The sequence below is a fragment of the Blennius ocellaris genome (assembly GCF_963422515.1).
Source record: "Blennius ocellaris genome assembly, chromosome: 11".
Classification (NCBI taxonomy): domain Eukaryota; kingdom Metazoa; phylum Chordata; class Actinopteri; order Blenniiformes; family Blenniidae; genus Blennius; species Blennius ocellaris.
Genome location: NC_137660.1, coordinates 424216 through 436661, shown reverse-complemented (window position 1 = coordinate 436661; position 12446 = coordinate 424216). Strand labels below are relative to the sequence as shown.

The 12446-nt window shown below is 46.9% G+C and overlaps 1 protein-coding gene across 3 annotated transcripts in view; it reads right to left on the bottom strand.

Moving 5' to 3' along the window:
- Positions 1-12446, bottom strand: part of bcar1 (BCAR1 scaffold protein, Cas family member) — a 115762-nt gene that overhangs the window by 69089 nt on the left and 34227 nt on the right. For 2 of the 3 annotated variants that reach the window (XM_080504259.1, XM_080504261.1), the window contains exon 2: positions 12170-12217. The exons of the other annotated variant lie outside the window; for it this stretch is intronic. In XM_080504259.1, coding sequence (XP_080360385.1) covers positions 12170-12217 — 48 coding nt within the window. The remainder of the gene's footprint in view (positions 1-12169; positions 12218-12446) is intronic. 3 annotated transcript variants of the gene reach the window in all.

Genomic DNA, 12446 nt, shown 5'->3' with positions numbered 1-12446 from the left:
TCTCAGGTATGAAAAACTGGACAGCACCAGGCCCTGACATGATCCAGGCCTACTGGCTAAAGAAACTCACAGACTCTCCATGAGCGCCTGGCAGCACAAATGAACCAGCTGCTCAGAGATGGGACTCACCCAGAATGGCTAACCATCCTTGATCCTGAAGGATCCCACCAAAGGTTGCAGTCCCATCCAACTACCGGCCAATAACCTGCCTCTCCACAACATGGAAGCTCATGTCAAGGCATCATCGCGGCTAAGACAAGCGGGCACATGGATCAATACATGAGCCAAAGCACAGAAGGGCATTGGTAGAAGATATCAGAGGAGCCAAACACCAGCTCCTAGTTGACAGAACAGTCGCCCAAGACTGCAGGTCCCGTAATACCAACCTGTGCACTGCCTGGATTGATTACAAGAAAGCCTACGACTCAATGCCACACACATGGATCACTGAATGCTTGGAGCTGTACAACATCAGCAGGACTCTAAGAGCATTCATTGCAAACTCCACGAGGTTGTGGAAAACCACCCTCGAGACCAATGGTAAGCCACTTGCACAGTGTCCATCAAATGTGGCATATACCAAGGTGATGCTCTGTCCCCACTGCTGTTCTGCATAGGTCTGAACCCCCTAAGCCAAATAATCAACAAGACAGGCTACGGATACCGCCTCAGGAATGGGGCCACGATCAGTCACCTCCTCTACATGGATGACATCAAGCTGTACGCCAAGAGCGAACGGGACATAGACTCCCTGATCCACACCACCAGGATCTACAGTAATGACATTGGGATGTCATTCGGGCTCGAGAAATGTAGTAGGATGGTGACAAAGCGAGGCAAGGTAGTCCACACTGAAGGGCTCTCACTCCCAGAAGGAACAATAGCAGACATTGAGGACAGTTACAAGTACCTGGGAATACCACAGGCAAATGGCAACCTTGAACAGGCAACAAGGAAAGCGGCAACGGCCAAATACCTCCAGTGAGTGAGGCAAGTCCTAAGAAGCCAAGAACAAGTCCAGGGCAATAAACAGCTACGCCCTGCCAGTGATCAGGTACCCTGCGGGTATAATAAGGTGGCCAAAGGAAGAGATACAGACCACAGATGTTAAAACATGAAAGCTCCTTACCATGCATGGTGGGTTCCATCCCAAATCCAGCACCTTGAGACTTTATGCTAGCCGTAAGGAAGGAGGCCGAGGACTAGTGAGCGTGAGAGCCACTATCCAGGATGAAACATCCAAGCTCCATACGTACATCAAGGACAGGGCTCCAACGGATGACATACTCAACCAAAGTCTCAGACAATGGCGAGATGAGGAGGTGCTGGAAGAGGGACCATCATGGGAGGACAAGATGAGGACGTGCTGGAAGAGGGACCATCATGGGAGGACAAGCCCCTACATGGGATGTACCACCGGAACTTAACTGAAGTGGCTGATCTCAAGAAGTCCTACCAATGGCTAGAGAGGGCTGGCCTACAGGACATTGGTATATATATATATATATATATGTATATATACCAATGGCTAGAGAGGGCTGGCCTACAGGACAGCACAGAGGCCCTCATCCTGGCTGCACAGGAGCAGGCTCTGAGCACCAGAGCCATAGAAGCCCAGATCTACCACACCAGACAAGACCCAAGGTGTAGACTGTGCAAAGAGGCACCTGAGACCATCCAGCACAGAACTGCAGGGTGCAAGATGCTGGCTGGGAAAGCATACATGGAACGTCATAACCAAGTGGCCTGGCATAGTATACCAAAACATCTGTACGGAGCATGGTCTGGAAACCCCAAGGTCACAGTGGGAGACCCCCCAAAGGTGGTGGAGAATGACCGATGAAGATCCTGTGGGACTTCCAGATCCAGACAGACAGGATGGTAATGGAGAACCAACCAGACATTGTGGTGGTTGATAAAGGGCAGAGGAACGCCGTGGTGGTGGATGTAGCAATACCAAGTGATGGTAACATCAGAAAGAAGGAGTACCAGGGGCTCAGAGATGAGCTGGAGAGGCTTGGAAGGTGAAGGTGACAGTAGTGCCCTCGGGGCAGGAACCCCCAAACTGGAGGAGTGGCTACAGCAGATCCCTGGAACAACCTCTGGTAGAGGACCAGGACCCTCAAGCTCCCAGGCCTCTGGTAGAGGACCCGAGCTTGGAATAGAAAAACAGGTGACCGCCCGCGGAGGGCGAGAAGGGAATTCTTTTTAATTATATATATATATATATATAGAGAGAGAGATATCTATATCTATATCTATATCTATATATACAAAAGTAAAGTTAACAAACAGAACGATGTCCGTTTACACTGAAACAGAAGAAACAGTGAAAAGCACGTAGTTCGCAGGCCGAGCCCCACGTCTCAACCTCCTTTCAGCCCTGAGCACCGATCTCTGGAAAACACGGCAGAGTCTTGCAACACAAAGCAAAACAAAACACCACTTTAGCACTGCACACCTCATGTTGACGTTCTGCATTGGCTGATGTGTTATTATTAGATAATTGGCGGCTTGTAGATGTTAGGTTGCTTCACACAGATACATGACTGCATGCTGACTAATGATCCTCCCTCTAACCTGGCACCATTACCCTGATCCAAAACACACACACACACACACACACACACACACACTAACCTGAACATAAATAGACTTGTTCATTGATACTGTATGGTACAGTGTTTATTATCTTCACTGACAAAATCTAGTCTTTACTGTTGAATAAGAGTGAAATTTGTCAAAAACCAAAATCCCTCGACCTTTTACTGACTGCTTATTTTGTAATTTGGGTTTTCTTTAGCAGAATGGTGCCCCGAGGAACTGAAATAATAGTGAGCTGTTTTTTTCAATCACAATGGTAACTTTTCTTTTTTCTTTTAACTATGATCTAAGGTCAGTTATGGTGATGTTTTTGCTTTAAGATAAAAGAAGAAATGTACATGTTGAACATATATACTATATTATATATATTATACACAAAGGATTTGTGTGAGAGCGTGTGCATAAACACACACACACACACACACACACACACACACACACACACACACACACACACACACACACACACACACACACACACACACACACACACACACACACACACACACACACACACACACACACACACACACAGATTGTGCTGATAGACACAGAAAAGACTGCATGTCGAGGTAGGATCTTTAGGGAAAATGTGTTTACCAATCATGACAGATTAAATATCTACTGTCTGGTTCTGATGAAATTGGGAAACCAACCTTTTAAACAAAATGATTCCAAATTGGTGCATCTATGACATCCAACAGCGACACTGCCATTGCAGCACAATTATGATAATCACACCCTGTTAAGAATCTTTTCTTCTTACAGATGTAAAGAACATTTGTTTGCACATTTAAATGACACAATAGCTCAATTGGAGTCGCTTGGCAGAGCAGCTAAAAAACCCATTCCATGTCTGAGAAGGAATGTTTGAGTGAATTTCTGAACAATCCCTGCTGAAAGTGGGGGGGTTGGAACATACAGTACAACACAACACTGGCACTCACAATGTTCGGGGACACAAACAGTCCCTCTGTGAGGACGATGTCTGAGCTGAGGTCAAATGTCAGACCCAAAGTGATGCGAGTGCTTGATTAAACGTCCTCCGGCCATTACTTACTTCCCAATCCTAATTTCTGACCTGTTTTACTCTAAAGGCAGCTCACGTCTCCAACAAACAATTGGATCTACATGCCAACATGCTAACTACCTCATTCTCAGCATTTCCGCCATTTCAATGTAAAGGGTCAACATTTTCAAAACATTGCAATATAACACAAAACTTTTCTGAAACAAAAATAAATTTTCAATTGAAATGTGTAAACAGCCTTAAATTGGAAGGACTTGGATTTGTCCTTCTCTCCAGTCTGTAAGAAGGAATCAGTCATGTCCCACAGCAGACCATCTCTTTGCACCAGAGAGAATCAGAGCTGCATGGTCACAATACAATGTCAAAGAAAATGAATTCAAACAGATCGCTGCAAAAGCAAAGAGAAAGACGGTCTTTGTGTAAAAGGGTTCTGCAGTCATGTCCGTCATGTCTCCATCCTGGAAGTCAAGCCTTTTTTATCAGCTGAAATGTCTTTCAATATGGGGTTACACTGTGTGAATGCATCCCATTCACTGCACGCTCACTCTGCGCTCTCCGGGCCAAGCATGAATACCACCGTTCAGTGCAAAGAAGACAAAACACCTTTCTGATACAAACATGGAGCTGAAGGTTTAAAATCAACTTTCAAACTTTAGAAAAGTTACCAAAGGTACTACTCAGGTCAAACAGAGTCATCGTGAGCTGTGCTGTTCCTGGACTTGTATCCAAAATGCTTCAATAAACTCATTCAACTTCCCCCAGTGACGCAGCAGAGGGTTCATTCTGCCACAGGCCACACTTTGTTCTACTCGCTCAGACAAAGAGCTGCTTGACATTGAAGGGAAATGACAGCTACTGTAGGAAACATCACACGGCCGATGGGATGTGTCAGTTCACCTTTCTGTCTCACACGCCATCAGGACCCTCTCTTGACGCATCCCGCACGGCAGCAGAGCTGCTGCTCCTGCTGCAAATAGAGCTACCAAACGGCTCCAGCTGCTGTGGAGGCTGCAAATGTGCCGCTGCACCAAGCTGCGCTTCCCAAGCCCATCTTTGACAATTTGCTGGTGAAAAATCCGGATGAAACCATGAATTCGACTTGTTGGTGACACATTTATTATTTAATGCACAAGATGTGAATTCATTAAAACTGCTTGTGGAATTGAGATGTGTTCTACATCATGCAGCTCAATATATGCAGGACAGAAAGAGACTCGGGGAAATCCACATGACGAAAAAACTATCTTTTGTCTCCCCAGCCTTGTCCAAAAGTCCTCCGTCCACAAGTCACTATGAACACGCCTCAACACCAGGCTTCAGGGCTGTAGTACACCTGCCAGGCCTGTAGGGGCGCTGTGACTCACCAAACACACCAAACACACAGAAGAAGACACAGAACATAGAGCTTTAAAAGTAGATTCCTGCACATAAACCTCTATAATTCTAGTTCTATAGGTCTATGGGTCTGCTCCTCCTGCTGCTAGCGTCAGTAGCTTCTAGTTCTACAGGTCTATGGCCCCGCTCCTCCTGCTGCTAGCGTCAGAAGCTTCTAGTTCTATAGGTCTATGGCCCTGCGCCTCCTGCTGCTAGCGTCAGAAGCTTCTAGTTCTATAGGTCTATGGCCCTGCGCCTCCTGCTGCTAGCGTCAGTAGCTTCTAGTTCTATAGGTCTATGGCCCTGCTCCTCCTGCTGCTAGCGTCAGTAGCTTCTAGTTCTATAGGTCTATGGCCACGCTCCTCCTGCTGCTAGCGTCAGTAGGTTCTAGTTCTATAGGTCTATGGCCCCGCTCCTCCTGCTGCTAGCGTCAGTAGCTTCTAGTTCTATAGGTCTATGGCCCTGCGCCTCCTGCTACTAGTGTCAGTAGATTCTAGTTCTATAGGTCTATGGCCCTGCGCCTCCTGCTACTAGTGTCAGTAGATTCTAGTTCTATAGGTCTATGGCCCTGCGCCTCCTGCTGCTAGTGTCAGTAGCTTCTAGTTCTATAGGTCTATGCCCCTGTGCCTCCTGCTGCTAGCGTCAGTAGGTTCTAGTACTATAGGTCTATGGCCCCGCTCCTCCTGCTGATAGCGTCCGTAGCTTCTAGTTCTATAGGTCTATGGCCCTGCTCCTCCTGCTGCTAGCGTATGTAGCTTCTAGTTCTACAGGTCTATGGCCCTGCTCCTCCTGCTGCTAGCGTCAGAAGCTTCTAGTTCTATAGGTCTATGGCCCCGCTCCTCCTGCTGCTAGCGTCAGTAGCTTCTAGTTCTATAGGTCTATGGCCCTGCGCCTCCTGCTGCTAGCGTCAGTAGCTTCTAGTTCTATAGGTCTATGGCCCTGCGCCTCCTGCTACTAGTGTCAGTAGATTCTAGTTCTATAGGTCTATGGCCCTGCTCCTCCTGCTGCTAGCGTCAGTAGCTTCTAGTTCTATAGGTCTATGCCCCTGCGCCTCCTGCTGCTAGCGTCAGTAGGTTCTAGTTCTATAGGTCTATGGCCCCGCTCCTCCTGCTGATAGCGTCCGTAGCTTCTAGTTCTATAGGTCTATGGCCCTGCTCCTCCTGCTGCTAGCGTATGTAGCTTCTAGTTCTACAGGTCTATGGCCCTGCTCCTCCTGCTGCTAGCGTCAGAAGCTTCTAATTCTATAGGTCTATGGCCCCGCTCATCCTGCTGCTAGCGTCAGCAGCTTCTAGTTCTATAGGTCTATGGCCCTGCGCCTCCTGCTGCTAGTGTCTGTAGCTTCTAGTTCTATAGGTCTATGCCCCTGCACCTCCTGCTGCTAGCGTCAGTAGGTTCTAGTTCTATAGGTCTATGGCCCTGCTCCTCCTGCTGCTAGCGTATGTAGCTTCTAGTTCTACAGGTCTATGGCCCTGCTCCTCCTGCTGCTAGCGTCAGAAGCTTCTAGTTCTATAGGTCTATGCCCTTGCGCCTCCTGCTGCTAGCGTCAGTAGGTTCTAGTTCTATAGGTCTATGGCCCCGCTCCTCCTGCTGATTGCGTCAGTAGCTTCTAGTTCTACAGGTCTATGGCCCTGCTCCTCCTGCTGCTAGCGTCAGAAGCTTCTAGTTCTATAGGTCTATGGCCCTGCGCCTCCTGCTGCTAGCGTCAGTAGCTCCTAGTTCTATAGGTCTATGGCCCCGCTCCTCCTGCTGCTAGCGTCAGTAGCTTCTAGTTCTATAGGTCTATGGCCCCGCTCCTCCTGCTGATAGCGTCATTAGCTTCTAGTTCTATAGGTCTATGGCCCTGCTCCTCCTGCTGCTAGCGTCAGTAGCTTCTAGTTCTATAGGTCTATGGCCCTGCGCCTCCTGCTGCTACCGTCAGTAGCTCCTAGTTCTATAGGTCTATGGCCCTGCTCCTCCTGCTGCTAGCGTCAGTAGCTTCTAGTTCTATAGGTCTATGGCCCCGCTCCTCCTGCTGCTAGCGTCAGTAGCTTCTAGTTCTATAGGTCTATGGCCCCGCTCCTCCCGCTGCTAGCGTCAGTAGCTTCTAGTTCTATAGGTCTATGCCCTTGCGCCTCCTGCTGCTAGCGTCAGTAGGTTCTAGTTCTATAGGTCTATGGCCCCGCTCCTCCTGCTGATTGCGTCAGTAGCTTCTAGTTCTACAGGTCTATGGCCCTGCTCCTCCTGCTGCTAGCGTCAGAAGCTTCTAGTTCTATAGGTCTATGGCCCTGCGCCTCCTGCTGCTAGCGTCAGTAGCTTCTAGTTCTATAGGTCTATGGCCCCGCTCCTCCTGCTGATAGCGTCAGTAGCTTCTAGTTCTATAGGTCTATGGCCCCGCTCCTCCTGCTGCTAGCGTCAGTAGCTTCTAGTTCTATAGGTCTATGGCCCTGCGCCTCCTGCTGCTACCGTCAGTAGCTCCTAGTTCTATAGGTCTATGGCCCTGCTCCTCCTGCTGCTAGCGTCAGTAGCTTCTAGTTCTATAGGTCTATGGCCCCACTCCTCCTGCTGCTAGCGTCAGTAGCTTCTAGTTCTATAGGTCTATGGCCCCGCTCCTCCTGCTGCTAGCGTCAGTAGCTTCTAGTTCTATAGGTCTATGGCCCTGCTCCTCCTGCTGCTAGCGTCAGTAGCTCCTAGTTCTATAGGTCTATGGCCCCGCTCCTCCTGCTGCTAGCGTCAGTAGCTTCTAGTTCTATAGGTCTATGGCCCTGCTCCTGCTGCTAGCGTCAGTAGCTCCTAGTTCTATAGGTCTATGGCCCTGCTCCTCCTGCTGCTAGCGTCAGTAGCTTCTAGTTCTATAGGTCTATGGCCCTGCTCCTCCTGCTGCTAGCGTCAGTAGCTTCTAGTTCTATAGGTCTATGGCCCTGCTCCTCCTGCTGCTAGCGTCAGTAGCTTCCGCAGCTCCACCGGAGCTTGTAGTCTCTTGTTGTTGTGGTAATTTGATGGCATCACGGACCGCGGTGGGGGGAGGGGTGGTGATGACCTCATCTTTTTTCCACAGATGATCATCTTTGCCAACGTTGCCGTCCACACCCCGGGGGGTTGGACAGCATGAGCTAGGGTTTTCAAATTTCCCCACTCTGGGACCTGTGTTGAAAAAAATGTGTGTTTGTCCTAAAAACATGCCTCGTGTGGACGACAGGCCAAAACGCGCTGGTTTAGGTTCCCTGGTTTCATGGTGTGGACGGCCCCGAAGGCCCCGAAGGCCCCGGTCACATGGCAACATGTCAAGTGACGACACAATGACCGTCAAAGAAAAGTGTTGCATTTAGACTGCTGCTGCAGACACACTTACAACTATGTAGTTAGTATGCCGGGCCATGAGGGGGCGTTGTTGCTTGATATTGTATTGAAACCACACAGAACAACACACTATAAACGTTACCAAACTCAAGAGTACGAGGGGTAAATGTCAACGATACAAGTACCTATATGGACTATATAGGTAAATGTCAACGATACAAGTACCTATATGGACTATATAGGTAAATGTCAACGATACAAGTACCTATATGGACTATATAGGTAAATGTCAACGATACAAGTACCTATATGGACTATATAGGTAAATGTCAACGATACAAGTACCTATATGGACTATATAGGTAAATGTCAACGATACAAGTACCTATATGGACTATAAAACTTGAACACAGACTGAGGCGCCATGTTTGTTACTCAGCATGAGCAGAAGAAGCATTTAGCACCGCGGAGGTGTGCATGTGCAGTAACAGCACATATGTTGTGTGACGGTTGCACTGGATCCAAGCACCACTGGGGTGGAAGTGGACCCTGCAAGTTGGAAGAAAGTCTTGCGGTTACAACCTTCGGCAACCTTTCAAGTTAAAACACGTAATTATTTTGCATATATAGTTCAGAAAGTTTCATGCTTACACGATAATGTTTTGAAAATGACCTCTGTTTCCACGGAAATGTGAGAAACACTGAAAACCATGCAGTTTCCATGTAGGGCCACTAGTGGTTGCAGCTGTTTTTGTTTGGAATAAAAACCAGTCTACATGCAGACAAGCCCTGAGCATTTCCAGAAAGTTGTGGTTCCACATAGATGGAGTCGGAGCATTTTAGAAATGTTGTGTTTTCACTGGCTCTGAGCACAGTTTTGCGTTTTAATTTTTTGTTTGTCGTGAAAAAAAGAGCTACTTCAACATATTTCACTTGGCTCTGAGTTTAAAATGTCACTTTCATGGTACATGATGTTACTGGGCTGTAACAGAGGGCCACCAGAACTTGCAAAGAAGTTTCCCAATTATCTTCAAACATTCACAACACAATTTGCACACAAGTGTTTGTCAGCGTGTCGCCTGACGTCTAGTCTTGACAAGAACAGCTGAACATTGGAGCTCCATTTAAAAAAGTAATGATTAAGACAGAGGAAATAACAAGGAGAAGACAGAGTACCGGCACTCTCCTCCAACTAGTAGAAAGTCCACAGACGAGCCACGGTATGGCACGGTATGGCATCCATGAAAAGTCTAACGAGCTAGAAAGAAGCTAACGGCACAACGTAGAAACAACACTCTGGTAACTGAGGGATTTTTACCAGAAAACCTGTGGTTATCTATAGGAAATATTAAAACACAACGAGTGAACTGACAAAGGAATGGACCAGCTGCCAAACTGATTGGAATGAACCAGGAAGTGTTACCAATAGGAGAAGCTACATGGGAACGCTGGAACGAGAGCAGAAGCTCGAGGCCAGACTCATGAATCAAGGTCCAGATGGGACACCGCAGAAATTGAATTAGAGAAGATACTTTTGGACACATTTCTTAAGCAAGTACCAATCGTAGCAAAGCTGATCCCTTCGCCCAAACCATCAAAAGAGATCATGAGATTTAAATGAGTCAATTCATGAGATTCAAAACTAGAGAGAGAGCTTTCAAGCAGAAAACAGAGTTTATAACAGGAGAGCAAAGTGCAATTAGACCTGCAGGCCTCAAGAAGCACTGGGGATATATAGCAATGAAAAGCATCCGCAATACGATTCTAAACGCAGTACTCAGCCACACAGAGTGTCTCAGGAGCAGCAGAGATGTGTTCACAACTCTCCAGATGAATCCATGACAGACCTGGAGTTTGTTGTACAAGCTAATCGAGCAAGATCGACTCACCCCACACTTACAAAAGGGGGACAGAAACCTGCAGAAACTCTGCAAATGGGTCACAGAAGGAAACTGGAGGCTTTCAGAAAAGATTAAGGTCAACATGTTGCTAAGTACGGCTGAAGAAGTGGAATTTCACCACACCAAGGCAAAAATCTGTCTTGAATGCAACATTTAAACCAATAGTAGTTTGCACGTTGGGATATGGGAAAAGACTGTTTTACCTATTAATCATTCTCCATGCACTTAATAAAGAAAACACAATTTAAGGCTCATTTTGAGCATTTAAATCTGGAGTGTCAAATACAAGGTCTGTGGGCCAAAAGCAGTCAGCAGGAGGCCCCCAAGAACATTTGAGTTCAGGGGCCACATCATGGTTGTAGGCAGCGAGCCGTCCAGCCCTCATTTGGACGGACAATTTTCAGAAAAGATGGCCAAACAAATAGCGAACATGTTGCTCAAAGCCGTCTAAAATATGTGTATAATGGCCATCTTTTGTACCCAAATATAGCAACATGATGGGCTGGAGCAGATGTGTCCAGATGTGACCTGATGAACCGACACGTCAGGTGACGTGCTGAGCAAGGCTGCAGCCCAAACAGGTCAGCAAGGTCAAAAACCTCTCCTGCATTTCCCTGTCGTTAAAAAGAGTCCACAACACATCGCGTAAACAACTCACGACTGACTTGTGGTTTGTATTACGCCCAGTAACGAGCAACGTGATTGGTCAGTTGATCCCAAGTGGGAAGGCGGTCTCTACTTGGTTCGTAATTCTGCGACTCTTCCTGATGCCGTGGCAGAGGGGAAGAATGTGGATGAATGGTCTTCCCAAGACGCTGAGGAATTCTACCTGCACAATCCACACAGGTGCTATTCATTCTACAGACCCATGATTGATCTCATTCCTCATTTCTAAAATATTGACAGATGTTTGGATAACTGCACATCATTCATGCTTTTCAATGAAGAATACAATATTCTTTGCTGTGGAAATGCTGGTTTTGATATAAGTATTGACAGTTTTGCTTGTTGCTTCAGCACTTTGTGTGACTGTGACATTGTAAGATGTTGGCAGTGAGCTATAGGAGGCCTGCAGAGAACAAATGAGGTCTTTGGGTTAAACCCTAACTCATCGTGTTATATGAATATTCAATTCCAAACTAATAAGGGGATAATAGAACCTATTTCAGAGTTCAGAGTCTCCTGCTGCTCAGTTTAGTGGTGCAGATAGAAGCAGACAGACAGAAACTACCGGGGACATAAAGAAGAAGGTGTCGTGACGTTTGGAGGGAGGTGAGTCATGTGCAGGTACAAGTGAAAACTATCACTATTTAAAAGAAGCTATTGCCTTAAATGAAAAAAGAGAAGGTTTTTAACAAGGAAGAAAAGACGTATTATGCATCAGCAAAAATTTGAAGTAGAAAAGTAAATGTGTTGCTGTTAAGAAGCAAAATCTATTTGTCACATGCGCTGGTAAAACCAAACAATTACTCCAGAAAATGACAACAATGTCAACATGAAGCCAATTTCAATTAAACCTTCAGTGAAATCTGTGGCTGTTGCATTGTGGGTGTTTTTCCAGACTCACCCTGACAGCATGGCTGTGAGGCGAACGCCAGTCTGCTGTCTTTCATGTCATTGCCGATATCTCAGTGTTGTGTTGTGTCGCCACTCTTAAGAAATCTGTTAAAAAAAGAATTTTCCTTTGACTTTTGGGCAATTTGCTTGGTGGTTTGACGGCAGATTGGCGCCTCCTGCTGGCCGATGCTGGCCCACGGCTCTTATATTTGACAGCCCTGTTGTTTCCCTGCAATGTTCAAGGGGTCCTCATGCCTACAAAATAGAGGAATACCTTTGGACAAATGAGGAAAGATTTGAAGCAGAAATGGTGTGTTTGCAGAAAAACTCAATCCTACTATATTGAAATGTGCAGCAGTGTCACTACATTAGTACCACACACCATGACTGCAGACGTTTCAACTCCACACCATGCTGAAAGACCTACCTCCACCTGTGGTGCCCCCTGGAGGCAGTCAAACATTCTACAGAACACCTGAAACACAATGGATCACACTGAATCACACACAATCCAACCATATGTACATGAGCCTCAACAACACACACTTTGTGACAAACAGATAATTCAGTGTTTTCTTGCAGGTCAGCTGGAGTTGCATTAAGCCTCTCGGTACTCCGGTTTCCTCCCACATTCCCAAAAAACATGCACTGGGGGTCCCTGAGCCAGACCCCCCAGCTCCCCAGGCGCTGCGCTGTGTGGCTGC